This window comes from Chiloscyllium punctatum, chromosome 6 (genome assembly GCF_047496795.1).
Source record: "Chiloscyllium punctatum isolate Juve2018m chromosome 6, sChiPun1.3, whole genome shotgun sequence".
NCBI lineage: Eukaryota > Metazoa > Chordata > Chondrichthyes > Orectolobiformes > Hemiscylliidae > Chiloscyllium > Chiloscyllium punctatum.
Window position 1 is genome coordinate 76,199,008 of NC_092744.1, and position 22,063 is coordinate 76,221,070.

At 42.5% G+C, this 22,063-nt stretch overlaps 1 protein-coding gene across 2 annotated transcripts in view; it reads left to right on the forward strand.

Annotated features, from left to right (window-relative positions):
• The window catches only part of klhl6 (kelch-like family member 6), a 75,809-nt gene that overhangs the window by 35,077 nt on the left and 18,669 nt on the right, over window positions 1-22,063 (forward strand). For both annotated transcript variants that reach the window (XM_072572976.1, XM_072572975.1), the window contains 2 exons: window positions 5,693-5,858; window positions 13,635-14,084. In XM_072572976.1, coding sequence (XP_072429077.1) covers window positions 5,697-5,858; window positions 13,635-14,084 — 612 coding nt within the window. In that variant the 5' untranslated portion in view covers window positions 5,693-5,696. The remainder of the gene's footprint in view (window positions 1-5,692; window positions 5,859-13,634; window positions 14,085-22,063) is intronic.

Consider the following 22,063-nt stretch of genomic DNA (forward strand, 5'->3'; position numbering starts at 1 on the left):
ACACTCTGCTAGGAGTGCTGCAAGCACAGGCTCATTGTGTACAGTCAGTACCTTACTTATTGTGAACAGCCAAAAGGTTTTGTTGTTTGATATGATCCACAAGTCAAAAAGATGTTCTGCTTTTCACATGTATAAGCAATGTATAATATAAATTCCATCGTCAGTGTGATACTAAGCATGTGGGTCAGACACCCCAAATACTAACAGACTTTACTGGACTTTGTTCAGGTCAACTCCTCTAAGACTTTCAGATATGTCCCATCCCTGATTGCTGCAGATGGTGGATATTTGTTGCCAGCGCTGCTGCCATGTGGTATAGGTGCTAGACAGACATGGCACACTGATATATTTCATGATGCAGACACCCTTGACTGAACATTGGGTTACTAGCATGGCCATCTGTCTGTTTGTGTGTCTGCACCAAATCACAAATGCAAGTTAGAGCAGGGCGAGCTAGGGCCATGGATGTTGTGAGCAGACTGTTAGGCACCAGGTGCAAGGCAGTAGCCCAGGGAGGTGGCCTGATCCACTACATGGACTGCTGACCGTACTCAATGTAGGGGTGCAATGTTGCAAGTCTGGGCTTGCAGAGCACACTGCCAACACATTATGGTGATGCAATGGGTCACTGAAAGTTTGATGCCAGGATTTGCAGTGGAACGGTGTATGTGGCACATTGATCACACTCTGCTCCACAGTTTGGCTCCTGGGAAAGATAAAGGTAACTCAGAGGAGACAGCAAGATGTACCCATTAAGGGCTCACTCTGATTTTCCATGTCAGGTTTTCCTGATGGCTAGTTTATAAGGAGTTAGAGTTTTCATAGAATCCCTACAGTGTTGAAGCAGGCCACTTAGTACATCAAGTCTACATCAAATCTCTAAAAAGACACACTCCACCCTGTCCCCGTAATCCTGCATTTCCCATGGCTAATCCACCTGACCTGCACATCCCTGAATGCTATGGGCAATTTAGCATGTCTAATAACCTGCACATCTTTGGACTGTGGGAGAGAAACTGAAGCACCTGGAGGAAGCCCATGCAGACACAGGGTGAATATGCAAACTCCACACAGACAGTCACCTGAGGATGGAATCAAACCTGGGTTCCTGGTGTTGTGAGGCATCAGTGCTGACCGCTGAATCACTATGTTGCCCCATATGTTGGAATGTACATTTGTGGTTTCTAACATTTTGTCAATACCAGATGTTGCAGTATATTTCACCCAAGAATGTGTTTCATGAAATAAATGTGCAGACGAGATTTTTTACAATGACCTGTGGAGCAATTTAAGGCACTGGAAACCAGCTTATGCACTAAGTGAAATTGCATTTCTCCAAACAACCACCTTTATAGACAAAACGAAAAATGTACTATTGCAGTTGGTAATTACCCAAGTTGCGCAACAGGCAAAGAATATGATCATTCATAGAGTTAGCTGTGTGCTAACTCTAGTCAGTTCCACTTCTGTCAGTCTCTCCACAACTATTGCATACACAATTGTTCAATAGTGGATGTCTTCTAATGGCACACATGCATCTTGCCATTTGCAATTTCTCTGGCACTTGCTCGGTCCTACAGTGATGTTCCTTCCTGGGGAAGAAGCAGTTCTTGAACCTGTTGGCACAAGTGTTTAAGCTTTTGTATGTTCTGCCTGACAGAAAAGTTTGGAAGAGATTATAACTGGGGTAGGAGGGGTCTTTGATGATGTTGTCTGGCTTTCCCAGGCATCAAGAAGTGTAGATGGAGTCAATAGATGGAAGATTGACTTGCATGATAGACTGGGTCTGTGCAGACAACTTTCTGTAGCTTCTTGCAATCCTGGGTGGAGATGTTGCCATACCAAACCATGATGTATCCAGATAGAATGCTTTCTGTGGTGCATCTATGAAAATTGGTGACAGTCCTCATGGATATGCTAAATTTCCTTAGCCTCCTGAAGAAGAAGAGGCATCGTTGTGCATTCTTGACTGTCGCATCAATGTGGGTGGTCCAGAACAGATTCTTGGTCATTGTCACTCCCAGGAACTTGACACTCTCGACTCTCTCCACCTCAGCTTCATTAATGTAGATAAGGGCATGTCCTCCTCCTTGCTCCCTAAAGTCGATGATCAGCTCTTTAGTTTTGCTGACACTGAAGGAGAGATTGTTATCTTTAGACCATGCCACCAGGCACTCTATCACTTTCCTGTATACTGTCTTGTCGTTGTTTGATATCCGGCCTATAACAGTGATGTCATCATTGAACTTGTAGATGGTGTTCAAATGAAATTTGGTCACATAGTCATGGGTGTACAGGGAGTACAATAAGGAGCTGAGTACACAGCCTTGCGGGGCACCAGTACTGAGGATTATCATGAAGGAGGTGCTGTTGTCTATCCCGACTGATTGTGGTCAATGAGTCAGGAAGCTGAGGATCTAGTTGCAGAAGGCAGAGAAGAGAGCTAAGTCTCAGAGTTTGGAGATTAGTTTGGATTGGCATTATAATGTTAAAGGTGGAGCTGTAGTCAATAAGTAGAAGCCTGATGTAGGTAATTATGCCAAGGTGACTTCATCATAAACATTGATGTTTCTCAGCATTGGCATTGTTGTCAGTAATTGTCTGATGCTAGTAAATTCTGCTTCTTAGTATACCACAGGATAGCAATTTGTCACTTGCATTTATGAAAATACAGTGAGATGTCTATAAGTCGCTTTCCATTTTAATTAGAGAAATTATAAAAGAAATAATTGAGACAAAGTTAAGGTAAAGTTCATCTTTTGTTTCCTCCACGGCTCCTGGGTTCTGAAGTGGCTACACTACCGAAGCAGCCAAAGCTGGGATTTCCGGATCAGACCCAGCACACTGCCAACACCAAAGTTGCCACATTGTCACCATGGCAAGGAGGGACAGACTAGACCCACCAAGTTGCCGACACTGAAACCATCGCTCAAACTGCTGCCACAGGAGCCCAAACACTACCTACCCAGTCACCACCGCCATCTTGTTCTGTGCCTCAATATCACTGCACAGCCTTAGCAGTGAGCTTGCATGGAGGCTCACACTCTAATAACTTTGCAAAACAGTTCAATCTTCCAACAAATCATTATGCTGCATTCACATTTGTTGGTCACTGCATCTGTACTACAGCTATTACTGAGTCGGGATTCAGGCAAAGTCATTTTGCTGTCAATACGTGATTTATGTACTTGATGTTTGTCATTTTCAATCGTATCTTTTTCTTGTTCAGATTGAGGGTTAGCCGGGGAGCTCTGTTAAGACGTCATACTGGATTCTGGCCATGGTCTATGATAGTTTGTTTCATTATGTCCCCTCCTTCATAGATCAACAAATCACTCACAATATCTTCCACTCCGGGAAGATCATTGACTACCTCATGCTGTCTGCAGTGATGCTGTCATGGAAACACCAAACAACACATTAACCATCCGTATCTCCGGAATGGGTCCAGAATGTAGTTGAAGAATTGCAGCTTCATTTGCCACTACCATCCTTTGCATTGAGAGAAATAAAGTTGTGTCAGAATTTCTTCAGTGGGTGGCTTGGGAGTGGTATGATCCCTCTTAGCTTTATTGAGATCCATTGGAATAACACACAGTGTCAGTTTTCCAGGTTTTATCGCTGCTGCCGTGCTGATCATCCTGTCTGTAGGGGTTGTCACTTTCATAGTCATAGAATCATAGAGATGTACAGCATGGAAACAGACTCTTTGGTCCAACTTGTCCATGCCGACCAGACATCGCAACCTAATCTAGTCCCACCTGCCAGCACCCGGCCCATATCCCTCCAAACCCTTCCTATTCATATACCCATCCAAATGCCTCTTCAATGTTGCAATTGTACCAGCCTTGCTGCCTTCTTTTCCAGCGCATTCATCTTTTCTTTCAGGCTGAAAACACATTTGTAGGTCGACATTCATGGCTGTTTCTGTTTTATGGTAGATCGCTCTCTTCCAGCACTGAAAATCCACACATTTTTAGTGGCACCATTCCTGACTCCATGTTTCAAGTGATGTGTGAAATGGTAGCACAGACTTGCTGCAGAGGAGGAGATCACATGACTACAGCAAGGCAGCCAGTACACTAAAAACAATTGGATTTCTTCAGCCAGAGACTACCAGCAGTTGAAAATCAAATACAATAATTTGAGGGAGATTGAATTGATTTCCCACTCTGATATTACCATACCAACAATTTACGTTATACTCATCAAACTCACAATAATCCAGCATAAAATATCCCATTCTCTGTTCAATCTAGAACTTCATTGATTTGCTATGTTCACTGAGGACACATTAGAGTGAAATGAGAAGAAGGGAAAGGACAGGAAGACCTGTTATATTTTAAAATGCAGCCCATTAACTGTACATGCCTTCACTCAAAGTTAGACTTATTTCAACAACAGAGTCTGTCGCTCACAACTACATCAAATCAGAAGGAGTAAGGCTTGGGAAGAATTGTGGTTGGCAGGTGCTCGCCTCAAGAGGCCATGTCCTCTGGGATTCCAACATGGGGAGCAGGCAAAGTGCCTAATATTTGCTGATGGCACCAGCTGAAATAAAGTGCCACAGACCTAGGGCAACTAAGGACTCCAGAAGGTTTGGGTTGCCACTGATCCTTCATATATATTCCAGTCCATGGAAAATATGCCAGTAAATTACAAACTCAGATAAATGTCCATGTGCTAAAAATACAAGTGATTTCCCAGACTGAAGGTATCACCTCAAAAGGCAGTTATAAGGTCACCTGTAAAATACTTCACTTCTCCCAGAATGCTTTTAGTTGGCTCGGGTCTGCTTATTGGTACTCTAGCAAGGCAGCTTTTCTGTGGGGATCCAGTTGTTTAGCCAAACACCCAAATTGTTCCTCCGACACTCTTCCACCGGAGCTCTGAGATGGGGAGGGGCAGTATTGACTTTTGCACTCAATTCCCAGAGGGAGATCAAATCCACAGTCTTCTGCAAAACATATTTTACATTGCATTCATTTTGGCTGGTGTGTGAAGGGGAGATCTGGCAGTTGATCTTCATTTCTAAGAGTAAATTGTGTCCCCTTGGGTTCTTTCCATCTTGTTTGTTATTTGAACATTTTGAAGAGTGCAGAGGACGAGCATATCAGGGATGAGAAATTCCAGTCATGGGGATAAAAAACTGGTGAAGCTGGGATTTGCCGTACAGCAGCTGGAGAAGGTCAGGAGGGGATGTGATAAAAGTGTTCAAAATCATGAGATAAGGGCAGAAGAATTGCTTCCACTGTCTGGAGGGCTGATAAGCAAAGGTCACAGATTTAAGATAGTTAGCTTAAAAAAATCAAAAGAAAGGAAGTTTTTTTTAACACAGCCATGGTGATGATTTAGAAATAGATTCAATTATAACTTTCAAAGGAGAATTGGATATATATTGAAAATGAGAAATGTACAGCTCTACAAGAAAGGAGGATTGGATGTGGGACTCATTGAGCAGATTGATCAAACCGTGGGTCAGGTAGGATGACCTGAAGAGCTGCTTGTGTGCTGTGGGATATGCTGTTTGATCACAGGGTGGAATTTAACAATACCCAGGAAGAAATCTATATTCGAACCTGTCTCACCTTCTCCAAATGATCTGCTTTCAACAAGAGGGAAGACAGAGCAGGCAAAGGACAAAGGAAATTAATGATTCATTGTCTCATGCAAGGTTTCTTTTCTCTCCCAGGGCGATGTTTTGCAATGATCTTAAAGAAAAGCATGAAGAAAAGATAGTGATTAAGGGGGTCGATGCAGATACCATGCAGATGTTACTGGAGTACACTTACACCAGCAAAGTTTCTATCACCAGACAGAATGTCCAGGCGACCTTGGAAGCTGCCAGTCTCTTTCAGGTTAGCAGCTAACGGACCTTCCACTGTGGGGACAGTTGTTTCCATGTTTTGTCACTGTACTCTGGGGCAACATGATATTATATGGTGTTACATTGGAGGGGATTTCTATTTGAGCCCTTGGAGATATGGAGGAGTTGGGTAATGGGAGGTGTTGGAAGTTCCCATCGTCAGAAGCCCGGGCTTTCACTTCCATATTAAAACGGATGGAAAAACTGATGTTGAGAAAGGGTGCCGGAGGTGAAGATGTACCATGTCAAGAACAGTCTGTTCCCATGAAACCAAAGGGTTGCTCAGGACTGGATAGCTTAACTTTCCTTAGCCCTTCATTGTTAACCGAATTTCCCCTATTGTTTCATTCTTCTAACTGTCACTGATGCTTTCAATGAGTCTTCGTGACAGTTATTCGAAATTATTATTTGTGGTTTGTTGCCTCAAGCGTCTACTGGAACTGATGCTATTGAATTGCACACATTCCACAGATTGCTTTTCATCAAACTATGCATTAGATAGTCCATATTGAAGTTTGGGGATAATTTTGCTCAGAAGAGGGGGGTAATCTGCACCAGGTTAGGCTGCTTGAGAGAGATTTCACACTGTCTGTCGGACACCCACATCTGCAGCCAGAGCTAGCACACACGTACCGACGGAAACTTCCCCTTCACAAAGTAAAATGTAACAACAGAACGTGGGAGCTATCATGAAGATGTGTGAATATCTGACCTACATTGTTTTCCAGAGGTACACTTCTATCACAACAGGTTGTGCTTTACCTCCCATGATATGTTTAGAAAGAATCCCATTCCAAATTTTCCTGTAGCCACAATCGCAGCTGACAAGGTGTTGCCGCCTACCTCTGGGGATGCTGGGACATCTTCCTATGGCAAAGCCCACAGAGTTCAGTCAACTGAGGTAGCTGAGAGCCTGACTGAGTTGCATCATTCACTGTGATCATTCCTACAGCCACCATGTAACCTAAGCCCAGTGTGCATTTCATTGCAGGTTTCCTGCAATGCTGACTGAAGAAAATATTATCGTGGGGTGTTATGGAGGATTATATTCCTTGCAATGCAGTTCCCACAACACCGCCTCCACATTAACAGTAACAAAACATGGCTCGACTACTCCTGTACTTTGCCAGACATGTACCTGCCTCTAGGGATCTCTTCATGGCCTGTTCACCTGCTCCCTCAGTCTTACTGAAAACAAACCAGCAGTTGTGATCCCTTTCTAACAGTATTCCGTAAGCTTCCTAATATGTATTTCCCAATTTTCATTCACTTAATTCACAGTTCATTCATTTAAGTCAGACATCTGCTGTTTTTCTCTTTTGGCACCAGTTTGATGTCGCATCTGGCATTATGAATAACTATGAAATAAGCCTTAGAGCAGAAAACTGGTCACACTTGACCCGTCAGGGGGAACCTGCTAAAGTTCTCAATGCATAAAAAGCAAATTATATCCATGAAGTAAAGCCAGCTAAAGGCATCATTAAAGGTTCAACTCTCATCAACACCTTAAGGGAAGCTGGAGTGGTCATTGAAGAGTCTTTTAAAGAACTGGAACCATCTCTACTCGTCAGAGAGACTGAAGATGTAAGCCAGCTCATTTGCCTCAAAGAATGAACTGATGGCTGATTATCAAGTACAATAGTTGATTGCCATCATCAAGTTTGAAGGCCCATGAGGAGTGAGGTGGCACAGGCTGGCAGATCCCCCAACATGCCCCCCACCCAACATCTCCCATTGGCAGTGATTGACTCCAATTTTAAAGCAAAATATCTGTTGTGTACACATGATTGATTCCAACATGCGGAATCTAAGACACCAACTGAAGTATTTGCATCTCACCACAAACTATACACTTTCTGTCTGTATGGGGAGCAATAAAACATATTACAGATATCAACGATAAACATCTCAGCTTCTCCCTCTCCACATTTGCAGTCACTCTGATTTGATTTGAAAATACAACATGGGTTCAGGCCTCTCAAATTACCCTGAAACTGATACTATCTTTACCGTATGAGCTGGGCAGCTGGTGCTGCAGCTCTGAAGAGCACAGCTTGTTTGTTATTTATCAGTTGTCTGAGAAAGCTATTCCCTTATGGTTTCAAAACACAGAAACACGTGTCCAGATTTGTCTGTAAACAGCAGGATGGTGTGGTTTTCACACCAGTGCATTTTGCTGTCTCTGTTGTAGTTCTCTTACTCTGAAACCCACATCAGTTCAGCAGCACAGTATCAACACATTTAGTCTAATTAGCCTGTGCCCATATTTGTTCTCCAGATGAGAGTCCCACGCCCAAGTTACTATTTTCTATCTCTGTCTCCATGTTCCTTCATTCCCTTCTCCCTCCTGTTTGCATCCCCTCAAATGCATCAATGTCATCTGTCTGAACTCTTTCATATGACAGTGGCCTGCACTTTACCACATTTCTCTGCATAAAGAAATGCTTTGGTTCATTGTTAGTGGCTTCCATATATACATGCCTCTTCAATGCAGACATAGTCATAGTCATGGGGGAGCCAGTTCTCAAAATCCATCTTCTCCAACTCTTAATAATTTGAGAAATGTCTGCTCTTTTATATCACCTCCAGGAAAAGTGAGCTTCCTGCTCAAAACTCTCTGATTGTTGCAACCTCTTAAATGTGGTAGCATCATTGGGAATCTTTCATGCACATTCTCCACTTCTAATAATCTTTTTCCAGTATGGAGATTAGAACAGCAAACAAATGTACTCTAACTAAGGTTCCCTATATTTTATCAGTGCCTACCTGTTTATTCGTCCCCTTCATTTATCCAGTCTGCAAGCCAGTTTAAGTCTTCTTTTCTTGTACATTCCTCCACTTTATTAGTGAATTTGGTGTCAACTTCAAATTTTGCACCAATTCTCAAGTTTTTGAGGCCAAATTAAGAGTCTAAAATTTGACCAAGAATCTATCATCAATTGTTAGATAAACCCTTCTGCTTTACTAAAGTCCTTTAAGGAAGGAAACTGCCATCCTTATCCCGTCCGGCCAACATGTGACTCCAGACCCGCAGCAATGTGGTTGACTCTTAGTTGCTGTCTGGGCAATTAGAGATGGGCAACAAATGCTGCCCAGTCAGTGATGCCCTCATCCTGTGAATGAATGAAAATAACATCTTTGTTGGATATGGTGAACAATAATGATGTCAGCATGGATTTCTGCAGGACATGACTCTTCACTTTCTTCTTGTCTGCTAAATTATCCTTAACTGGCTAGCCCAGAACAATTATCATGCGGCTGTTAATATCAAAGGCATCATGTTGGCCCATGCCCACCACATGCACTACATTGCCTTGTCTACACTTTGTGCTATTCCTTCAGACAAGGCAATAAGATCGATTGATTCTGAGCTTCCTGAAATCTATACTGATTATTATTGCACACAGTATAGTTCATTTTTAGTGACAGGATATCTTTCCCACAATGGGCATTAAGCTAACTGGCCAAAGTTCTCTAAATTAGTCTATCTCCCCTTTGAAGACAGAAATTATATTTGCAATTTTGTCTTTAGGCTCTATTACTTGTCCTATTGAATATTGATGCAGGACATTTATGTTACTACCTCTGCTATCTCCTCTTCGATTATTTGCAGATGCAGTCATTGTCAGCATCTTGTGCTCATTATATTTGTGTAACAAACTCCTTTCTTTCGACCTTAACTTTTCTAATAGCTCATTTCCTGCTACTCCCAACATTTCCTTTTTGTCAAATTCTTTAGTGAAAACTGGGGCATGGTATTTATTTAACAACCCATATTGTCTCCAGTAGCTCGACACTATCTTTCCTCTACTGTGGTCACTTTAGGATGTGTTATGCCTTTTAAAAAAAATTAGTTGGGATATTTCCATTTCCTATTTCCTCTTTGTCTTTTTCCTGAGATTATCACATTTCCTGTTGTCATCCTCCCTGTGTTGTTTTTTTTCACTTTGCATTTGTCCAAATCTTCAGGTTCATTTTTATCCTCACCCCTTTATTAATGTACGTATCCATGACTAGTGTTTTCTTATTACTTTGTGAAAAATATTTACTCTAAATGTTGCTTTTGCTCCTTTAAAACTGACACATCGTTGCTCTGCTTCTTTGTTAATCATTTTCACCAAAGTTTTATTCGCATTCCTTCATAGTTGGCCATATCCAATATTATTATTTTCATTTATTCTTTTATGGGATGTGAGAATTGCAGACGATATTACCATTTTTCTGCTCATCCTTAACTGCTTTTGAGTAGGTAGTGGGTAGCCACCTTCTTGACTGTTGCAGTCCTTAGTCTGTAAATACACCGCCAGCACTATTAAGGAGAGAGAGAGTTCCAGCATATCGGTTCGGTGACAGTGAAAGTAGGCTGACACAATTCCAAATCAGTCTGCTGGGTGGTTTGGAAGGAAACTTGCAGGTGATGGCATTCCATTCATGTATTTGCAGCCTTTGATTTTCTCAGTGGGAAAGGGTTTGGAAGCTGCTGTCAAAGCAGCCATAGTTAATTACTACACCGCATCTTGTAGATGGTATACACTCCTGCCATTGTGAGTTGGCATTGAAAAGAGTGCGTCTAGAAGACAGTGGGTGCTAATGAAGTGAGCTACTTTTATGTCTGGATGGTGCTGAGTTTTATTACTGTTGTTGGAACTGCATTCACCCAGGTTAAGTGGAGAATCAGGAGTCAGGTGTCCCATGCAAAATTCCTAGTTAGATTTGCTTTTGTAGCCACATTATTTATAGAGCTAGTCCAGTTCAGTTTCTGATCACTGGTAATGCCGTGGATGTCATACGGAGATGATTAGACTCTATCTATTGGTGAGAAGTCATTGCCTGGCACTTGTGGGGTGGGAATGTTACTTGTCACTTAGTAGCCCAAGGTGTTTATGGGTACAGATCAATTTTCAAGTTTAAACGCTGATCTTAAAGTAGAGTCCTTGTGTGTAAACATAGTTGCTGCAACATTGAGAATACTGAAGAGATGAGCTGCAATTATTGATTGAAGTTGGGATACAAGATCCTTAAGACCAATTAGAGCACTCTGTTTGATGCTGAGGTATAATAGAGAAACTATACAAATGGATCCTTTATGCTAAGTTTATAGTAATTTGTTGTCAATTACATACCATTAAGTTGCTCTGGGATTTGAATGGTTTGTGTTTTGAAATTGTTTTTTTTTGCATCGGTCAGTATCTGGACAGCTGTGAATGATGCTGAGCATTGTGAAATCATCAATAAATGTTTCCCACTTCGGACCTTATGATAGCAGGAAGGATTTTGATGGAGATGGTTGGGCCTATGGCACTACCTCGAGGAACTCTGTCAGTGATATCCTTGAGTCTGAGATGATTGTCCAGCAATAACCACAATCATTTTCCTTTGTTCTTGGTATGATTCCAACCAGCAAGGAGCTTTCCCCCGAATCCTATTGACTTGAGTTTGGCTGGACTTCTTGATGCCACACTTGGTGAAATGCGGCCTTGCCTTCAAGGTCATTAATCCTGACATCACTATATGAGCTAGTCTTTGTCCATGTTTGGACTAAAGCTGTAATGAGGTCAAGAGTTAAGTGGCCCCGTCAGAACCCAAACTGAGCATCACTAAGCCAGTTAATAATGACTTAGTGTGGGTAATAATGACTTAGTGTTACTTGACAACATTGTCAACTACCCCTTCCACCAATTTGCTAACGATTAAGATTAGACTGATGCAGTGATAATGGACTACACCAGTCCTGCTTTTTGTGAACATTGGTGGTAGATGCCAATGATGTACTTGTACTGAGAGGTTTAGCTCGGGTCACGGCAGGTTCTGGAGCACAGATTTTTTGGTACTGTTGCTGGAATGTTGTTGGGGTCATAGCTTTTGCAGTATCCATTGCTTTCAGCCATTTCATGACAATACATAGTGTGATTTGATTTGGTTCAAGACTGGCATCCGTGATGCTGGGTAATCTCAGGAGTAGGTCAAGATGGATCCTCCACTCCAAGTCCATATTATATTGTGACCACACCTCCCTCAACGTTCTACAAAACGTACTTGTCACATCTCCTCCAGTTCTTCTCATCATTAAACCAAGCAGCTAGCTTTTTGGATCAGAAACAAGTACTTTACACAATGCCTCCCTTCTCTTGCACCTTGTTTCTTGTTTAAAGGTTTGTTTGTGTGACATTTTGAAGCAGCAAAAGTTAATGGCGAGGACTACAACTCTTTCTATTCCAGTGAGCTTTAAACAGGGTGCGTGGAACATAGAAGAACTACCATAATTCCATCAAACTGTCAGGGCAGGTATAGTGTAGATTACTACAGAGTCAAGATAGTTAGGCTTGCATTTAGATAATATGTTTCATGACTGCAGGACATTCCAAAGGACTTTACATCTAATGAAATACTTCGAAAACTTTGTAATGTCAGAAATGCAGCAGCCAAGATGGACACATCAAACTCCACAATCAGCATAGAGCTAATGACCAGAAAACTAATTAATGTGATGTTACTTGAGGGATAAATATTGGCCAGGATGCTGGGGCTAACTCCCTTGCAGTTCTTCAAAATAGTGCAATGGGTCTTTTGTGATCACTTGGAAATTAAATGTATCACCTGGAGGAGAGTCCTCTAACAGAGTTGACCTGCATTGGTGTTTGTGCTTTAACCAAGACCTGATGCACTTCAGAGCAGGTTCAGCAACAGGTAGGTGCAAAGCAGACTCCTTTTCTTCTGCCTGTCATGTATTCCCAGGTTGGATGCAGTAAACATTTGATACAGAGAAAGTTATATTTTGCACATGCCCATGATATACCTGCACTGGGGGAGTATTTGATCAAATAGTGTGAGAAGGCAGACTGACCCTCAGTTTAATGTCTTCACTCAGAGATGGCACCTCTGACAGTGCAACAGTCCTTCCATTCAAGACTGGAATGTTGGTGCTTGCTTTCCAGATAGAGGCTTTAAATTGGTGTTTCCTAAATCCTTAAGTCTTTATCTAGCACCTTTTGAATATACTGAGCTAGTGAAAAGTGCAAGTTCTTGTTTCTTTTCAATGCGTACCCCACTGGTGTGTAAAGCTGGAAGTTGCTGCTTTATTGAACAAATAAGATTTGTTTCGCCATTGTGAGACGAGGTGAAACGGGAGAGGTCATGTTAGTTAGTTGGCCTCAGAGACCAGGGGTTGGGAGTAACGTCAACAAGGATTTCCACTCTCTTGTATATTGTATAGCCATGAGAATCAGGTTTGATTTGTGATGGGACTCACCTCACAGTCTGAGTTCATAACTTGAAGACAAAGTGAAGGAGGGAGGAGGATGGCACAGTGGCTCAGTGGTTAGCACTGCTACCTCATAGCACCAGGGACCCAGGTTCAATTCCAGCCTCGGGTGCCTGCCTGTGTGGAGTTTGCATATTCTCCCTGTGTCTGCATGGGTTTTCCTCCCACAATCCAAAGATATGCAGGTTAGGTGAATTGGCCATGCTAAATTGCCCCATAGTGTCCAGGGATGTGTAGTTTAGGTGCATTAGTCAGGGATAAATGTGGAGTAATAGAGTCGGGGAATGGACCTGGGTAGGATACTCTTCGGAGGGTCGGCATAGACTTGCTGGGCCAAAGGGCCTGTTTCCACACTACAGGGATTCTATGTTAGTGGAACACCCAGAGTATGGAGAGGAGAGGCAAGAGGTTTAAGGATAAGAAAAGCCTGGTCCACAGGGTGAGGGTGGTATAGGAAGGGAGAAATTTTGTTACCACTGACCATGTGGCTGTTTCCTTGTCCAATAGTTCCTGCGGATGGTGGATGCCTGTGCCAGCTTCCTGATGGATGCAGTGCACCCGGACAACTGCGTGGGAATCCTCCGGCTCGCCGACACTCACTCCCTGGACAGCCTGCGGAGACGCGTTCAGAGCTACATCATTCAGAACTTCCCTCAGGTACTGACTCACGAGGAGTTCCTGGAACTGCCAGCGGAGATTCTCTCGGATATCCTGAGGAGCGACGAGCTGTACGTGACGGATGAGGAGCAAGTGTTTGAGACAGTGATGCGCTGGGTGCGCTATCGGGAGTCTGAGAGGTGCCATCAGCTCCCCCAAGTCCTCAGGCATGTACGTCTCCCCCTCCTGGACCCCTGGTACTTTGTGGAGCAAGTGGAGGGCGATGAACTTGTTCGGCAAAACCCTGATGTCTTCCATTTGTTGCAAGAAGCTAGGATGTACCACCTGTCAGGCAATGAGGTTAGCCTTTTCCCCACGATTGTTTCAGTCATTCCTACGCTTTACTTTCAGATTGCGCTAGTCTGTGATGTTGGCTGTCGAAAGGAAACATAAAGAACTTGCATTTATCCAGCAATTTTCACAACCTCAGAAAGTCCCAAAGCATTTTCCAGTTACTGACATGTAGTCAACTAAAGAATCATGTAACACAACTGTGCACAGCAGTGAGAAACTTGACCAGATCATCTGTCTTAGTGCGATTGACCAAGGGATAAGTATTAAAATAGGACAGTAGGGAGAATTCCTTCTTCCAGACAGTGCCCTAGAATCTGTACATTTGCCTGAACGTCACGGACCCCTGGCTTAATCTTTATCCAAAAGATAGCACTCCTTCAGGACTGCACTGCAGCATCAGCCTGGACTGTGTGTTGAATATTCTGAAGTGGGACTTGAACCCACAACCACAGAGGTTTAAGTATCAACCTGTTCAGAGATGTTACAACACACCTCTGGAGCAGATAGAACTTGAAGCCAGGTCTTTTGAGAAAAAGGTTGGGACACTACCACTTTACCACAAGACCCCGAGGCTTAAGGCTGGTCTAATAACTGGATTCAGTCAGCTGAGGTGACTTAAAATGAGCTCCCTCCATGGTCCAGTTGTAAAATCACCACCAAATGGGATGCTGAGTTGACTAAACTGACTCCATCTGAATAAATGATGCAGGATTATGGTTGACTTCCATATATCTTGACAAAGTATGTATGCTTCTTCCTGATCATGATTAGGTGGTTTGTTCTGGCAGTGCCCATTGGCACAGGACAGTTCAGAAAAGGAGTGGGCCTGAAAGTGATGACTTCCACAGTTGAGTAGCCTGGTGAAACATTTGGAGAATGGTCCATTTTAGCTGGCCCCATTCTAAATTAAGTCAGCCCCTCAGAGCCTGTTAGCTCCTTCTATTGCTTTAAATGTCTGAATCATATCTCCTCTTGAACACCCCTCATCCCCAAAGAGAATAAAGCAAATGTTCCAGTTTCATCAGTCCTTCAATCTGCAGGGAAGTTTCTACAAACCTGAGTTCCTATGGCCATGAGACTACTAACTCTTGATCCCCTTACTCACCAATAACCTATCTATCTCTGTATCAAATACGGTTAATGATTTGGCCTCCACATCATTCTGGAGTAATGAGTGCCACAGATTCACCACCCTCTGAATAAATTCCTCCTCATCTCACTTCTAAAGGATTATCCACCTTCAGGCCTTTCAGCCTCCCCAGCACCTTCTCCTTAGTGAGATCCACAGCAATCAGCTCTGTCCCCTGACTCTCATGATGTCTTCCACCATGAAAACTGATGCAAAGTACCTATTCAGTTCCTCCAACATTTCTTTACTCCTCATTACTACTTCTCCAGCCTAATTATCCAATGGCCCAATGTCTATGCTTGCCTCTTTCTTACCTCTTAGATACTGAAAGCAATCCTCTTTTATATTACTAGCTAGCTTACCCTCATATTTCATCTTCTCCCCTTTTATTGTTTTTTTAGTTATCCTCTGCTGGTTTTTAAAGGCTTCCCAATTATCTGGCTTCCCACTAGATTGCACACTTTCTCTTTTGCTTTTACGCAATCCTTGACTTCCCTTGTCAGCCATGGTTGCCTCATCCTCCTTTTAGTATATTTCTTCTTCCTTGAGATGAATTTCTGTCATGCCTCCCAAATTACTCCAGAAAATTCTGCCATTGCTGCTCCCATCACCTTCCCTGCTAGGCTCCCCTTCCAATCAACTCTGGCCAGCTCCTCCCTCACGTCTTTGTAATTACCCTTACTCAACTGTAACACTGTTACATCTGATTCCAGCTTCTCCCTCTCAAACTATGGAGTGAATTCTAGCATATTATGGTTACTGCTCCATAGGGATTCCTTCACCTTAAACTCCCTAACTTGCCTCATCACACATCCCCAAATCCAGAACTGCCTGTTCCCTAATGGGCTGTCCTACAAGCTGCTCCAAAAAAACCATCTCATAGACATCTCACAAATTCCTTTTTTTGTGATATGCTGTCCCAATTCAATTTTCCCAGTCCACCTGCATATTGATATTAACATGAATAAATTCGTTCCAGATGCGTGAAGTGAATGTTACTTTCACCACCAGCTGCAGTGGGTTTGAACCCCTGATTCTCAGCATTGTGAGGAGGGTGACTTTAGCACTCTGCCACCATCATGCAGAGTGATCAGGAAGCATAGACTGAAAAGTAACAGTGGGTGCAAGCTCAAATTCCCAAGACCATTTTCCAAAAGGTGAAGCTTTCTGCTGGAAATGTAGATTCCTTAGATTGCAATCTGACTTCTGGTCACCACGCGACCAGAAGGACGTGGATGCTTTGGAGAGGATGCAGAGGTTTACCAGGACGTTGCCTGATCGAGAGGGTTCTAGTTATGAGGAGAGTTTGGATAAACTCAGGTTGTTTTCCCTGGAAATACAGAGGTTGATAGAGGTCTAGAGCATAATGAAAGGCAAAGATAGAGGCTTTTTTCAGGGTGGAAAGGTCAGCTACAAGAGGGCACAGGTTCAAGGCAAGAGGGGTGAAGTTTAGGGGAGAAGTGCAGGGAAAACCTTTCTCACAGAGAGTGGTGGGTGCCTGGAATGCACTGCCATTGGTGGAAACAGGCATGTTAGCAGCGCTGAGGCATATCTTAATAGATACATGAACAGGAGACAAACATAGGGATAAAAAACACATATGGGCAATAAGTAGTGGGTCGAAATAAGGATTAGGAATCAACACAGGCTTGGTGGGGCTGAAGGACCTGTTCCTGTGCTATATTTTTCTTTGTTCTTTGAATCAATATCAGATTTTAGCCGAAGTTTTTGCCTTCATTGGTAAGATTCCCAGCTTTGATATTTGAAAGGACTCTTGGTCTAAACTTTCTGGTACTCCATTAGATTTTCAAACATATCTTACTTCCAGTGACTAGTTTTTAATATCTGAACCCCTTAATTGTTTTATTTGTTGAGAATTTATAACGTTCTTATTTTGAAGGCATTGTCATCATAGACACAATGTTCATTTGCTCACAAATCGCTGAAGGCTGTTGTTATCCAGGAGGGACCTTCAGGAAAGCTGGGAGGAAATTTGTTAAAACAGAAGTGGGCAGCACGGTGGCATGTGGTTAGCACTGCTGCCTCACAGCGCCAGAGATCCGGGTTCAATTCCCGCCTCAGGTGCCCGTAGTGTTAGTTGAATGGGTAAATGTAGGGGAACGGGTCTGGGTGGGTTGCGCTACGGCGGGTCGGTGTGGACTCGTTGGGCCAAAGGGCCTGTTTCCGCACTGTAAGTAATCTAATCTAATCTAAAAATCAGCGCTAAACTAACATCATATTGCCTTGTGGCTTGTCAGGAATGATTGTCATGATGTGGAGGAGCCAGTGTTGGACTGGGGGGGGCAAAGTTAAAAGTCACACAACACCAGGTTATAGCCCAATAGGTCTATTTGCAAGTACAAGCTTTCGGAGTGCTGCTTCTTCATCAGGTGTCCAATCTAAGCTAGGTTGCGATCTCAAGAGCCTGGTCAGCTTGAAGAAATGAGAATGAAAATGTACTGAGTTGGGGAAACTACAAAAGATGTAGGTGAATGAGGAATGAATGACAATGGGAAATCTGGAGAGGAAGAGTAAGAGAAAGGCACAAAGCAAGAAACAGAAAGAAAGCAAAAAAATTGTGAGAGAATACATGAGCTAGAGAAAAAAAAACAGAAAGTAAGAAAGGGAGGGTTCTGAAGAAGGGTCATTAACTCTGCTTTCTCTCAACAGGCCTGTTGCATTTTTCTCATAATTTCTATTTTTGTTTCGGATTTCTAGTGTCCGCAGTTTTTTGTTTGATATTAAGGAAGTGGGGTAATTAATGCTGACTATAAACCTGAAATAGAAGGTACTGTTGCAGCCTAAGAGGTCAGTCCAATGATCTTCCAGAATTGGCCATTGTGCTTAATTTTAATAATTGCACCATGGGACTAAGGGCTCCTGCAACTTTTAGAGGAAGTAGTTGCATAAACTACAGTTATCAAAATATTAAGAAACTCGAACCAGTGATATATTAGCAAAGAAGTATTGTTCGTTTATATTCTTTCATGGCATATGGATGAGTGCCTCTAGCAAAGTGAGCATTTACCACCCATTTCTAATTATCCCTTGGATTGTGTGGCTTGTTAGGCCATTTCAGAGAGTCTGGAGTCACAGGTAGGTCAGACTAGATACGGAATGACGATTTCCTTCCTGAGTGCATGGATGGATTTTTATAAAGTCAGTGACAATTGCATGGCCATTATTATTGAGACTGACTTTACATTCTAAAATGATGAATTGAACTTAAATTCTGCTGGTTGCAATGATGGGCTTTGAGCTCATGTGCATTTGAATGAGCCTTGCCACTATACCATCACTGACAATACACTGAGATTCCAAGTAAATGACACCTTTAGGGATATTTTTAATTAACCTATCAGACATGTAATGACACATCTCTGGAGCAGGTGAGTCTTGAACCCAGGCCTCCTGATCGAGAAGTAGGGGCACTACAATGGTGCAACAAGACACCAAATGATATCTTTGTTGTTATTTTAATCAACCTATTCAGAGCTGTTATTATACACCTCAGGAGCATGTAGGACTTGAACTCAGGCCTCCTGGTTTAAGGTTCAGACACTACCACTGTACCACACGAGCCTAAAATACCTTTGCATATTTGCTGCTATGAGGTCCTTTACTAGTAGGAAAATTATCTGACTTGACATGTGTGAGAAATCACAAGTGCAGCTGAACTGAGTCATGTTTGATTTTTACTCAATTGCTGTATCTGTCTTTCTTGTTCTTACTATATTTTTATGGGATACGTTTAGTTTTTGTCTTAAAATCTCTCTGGGATATTTTTCTTGACCATGATGAGCTCATGATTTCACATTTTCCAATATATTTGAATTAATTTATCTCTTTATAACTGTGGCAACTCTCAATTTCATCCAGAAGATTTCTGGCTTATGTCAAGCAATCCTAACAATACTTTCTGTATATGTCAAGCTATCCTAACTAAATTATGTTCTGTACACACATTCAAATAAATTTGTCAGTAAATTAAGGATCGCAGGTTAGAATCATGTGGATCTGCGAAAGCTAGTTTGAACACACATGGTGAACAACCAGGAGAAACTGAGGACTGCAGATACTGGAGATCAGAGTCAAGAGTGTAGTGCTGGAAAAGCACAGCAGGTCAGGCAGCATCCGAGGAGTAGGAGAATTGACATTTCAGGCAAAAGCCCTTCATCAGGAATGAGGCTTGAACAGTCCACCTACGTTTAGATGAATATTGCATAAGGGTCCTGAGCAATACTTTCGACCTTGCTTTGCGTTTTTAAATTAACCCAGTGTTAGGGACACCAGAAAATAAAGATCAATTGTCAAAAGCCAAAACACTGACACAAACTGAGAGCAGAACCTCATGCCTGGAAATTGATATTGGTTGAACCAAAACAAGCTCCTAAAACTAAAGATAATACATGTCAGTTTGTCTCCTTATATGTATGACACAAGGTGATAGAACAAAGCACGGTGGCTCTGTGGTTAGCACTGCTGCCTCACAGTACCAGGGTCTTAGGTTCGATTCTAGCCTCGGACAGACTGTCTGTGTGGCGTTTGTACATTCTCCCTGTGTCTGCGTGGGTTTCCTTCGGGTGCTCCAGTTTCCTCCCACAGTCCAAAGATGTGCAGGCCATGCTAAATTGCCCATTGTATTAGATGCATTAGTCAGCTGGAACAGCGTCTGGGCGAGTTACTCTTTGGAGGGTCGGTGTGGACTTGTTGGGCCGAAGGGCCTGATTCCACGCTGTAGGGAATCTAATCTAGAAATGAGAGATAAAAGAACATAATGGGTCATTTTTTAGTGCAACAGCAAATTATTTATTATATGAGTTTCCAGCTTCATTCCTGTTTTTGGGTGTGCAAAATCTTTGGTGTTAGTAAGTGTCATTAAAGGAGATTAGTTCGATAACCATAATCCAATCAGACATTTATTTTTGCTGCAACATCACTATACTGCTTCTCCCATGCCATAGCAATGATTTCACCGAACAGAAGCTGAATTCTTGTTTCTGCCCTGTTTGGAAAATGGTGCAGGTAGTGACGAGACTCAGAGCTTTTACAATCCCTTTAGCTGGGCCAAATCTGTGGCCAAATCTAAAGACCTGTTTGGAGTTGTAAGAGGGATTACAATAAAGCAGAGGAGCTTCCAACAACACAGGGGCAACCCTGGAGACCCACATCACTCCTGATGCAGTGCAGGAGTCAACTATTGTGGGCAGGATCATGGCCTGCATGAAATGTGAGCTCAAAACCAGCAGCTAAGGGACAAAAATGGAACAGCGGGACAGAGTTGGATTCTTGTGTTTAAATTAATCTCAGCGCAAGCCTATGAGTGTACAGATGCTCTTAAACCAATTGTTCAGTGCTCCTGTGGACGCTGGCCTTCACTCCTCATCAGACCTCCCTCATATAGGGAATCCCTGCTTGGTGTTTGGCCGCAGTATGTATTGACTAGACTCCATTTTGTGTTCCTGATATCAGTGAGTAAACAAAATATCTGGTTGCACAGGTTATTTAGGATACTTAGCTACACATTTTAAATTACACAAATTTGGGGTTATTCAAAACTGGACTTTTGGTAAAAATAAACCCAGCAATGTCTCAAAATGGGCAAAACCTGAAAAAACCCTCAAAACAAGCACGGCCTTTAAACAGTAAGTTCAACCAACAATATTTCAAAGCAGCACTTTGAGGGCCTACTAGCAAAGGCTGCATGAGATTTTCATTAGCATGACTACCATATCAGCAGGTCACGCTGTTCAACTGATACTAACCACATTGGAATAGGGGTTTTAGTCTGTGATGCTGACAATCAGAAGTCTCAAAAGAGGTAAAGCTTCAAAACCAGCATAGCCTTAAATATAGTGGGGACCTGAAACGGCTTCGTGTTACGCCTCAAAGCCTCATAATCAGCAAGCCTTAAAAAATAACAGGATATTTTAACTTGAACAGAGAAAGGAGAGTTAACATTTTGGTCCTGTGACCCTTCTTCAGAACTGGTTCTCAAATTTGAAAGAAGGGCCGCTGGATCTGTAGCGTTGGCTCTGCTTTCTCCCCACAGACACTGCCAGACCTGCTGAGCTTTTGCAGCCATTTCCGTTTTTGTTTCCGATTTCCAGAATCCACAGCGTCTTTGTTTGTTTTATCTTAATTTAACACCAGGAAGCCCTAAAAACATGGCCCTGAAACAACCCCTGTGCACAGCCAATCACAGAAAGGTACAGAGAACCACAGAGAAACCCAGAATAGGAATTCTTACAACAATTGATGGAAAGATTGTGAGAAAGACAGAGAGAGGGAGAGTCAGTCAAAAGAAGGTGAAGATATAGAAACAGAGAGACTATGCTGAAAGTATCTTATGCAATGGGACTTCACAATCATTTAAATTATTGACCAATACAAATTGTTGAAGATGTTTTCCACCCAGGTCCATCTCTGGCCCCATCTGTAATCACTGATAATTGATGTGGATGGACACATTTCCTCTTTTTGATGGAAATGCTCCATAATGCAGCATTGTCCTTTCCTAGCTGCAGGCTGCACTGTCATTGATAGTGCACCAGAGAATTGCTTTTCTTTTTCGAGTCGTTGGATGTGTTTTCTGTTAGGTACGGTGTGATATTACAGCAACAACTTGCATGTATACAGCATCCTTAACATCACAAAATACCCTAAGATACTTCAAAGGAAGGAATTTCGACATAGTATGATTAAAGAAGGAAAATTTAGGATGGTTGGATTTCTATAGAGTCCTAAGATAGGACTTGAGCAGTTACAGAGATAGGGAGGCACCAGGCCATTGAGGGATGAGAAAACAAACAGAGAAAATCTGCAGGTCTGGCAGCACCTGTGGGGGGAGAGAGAG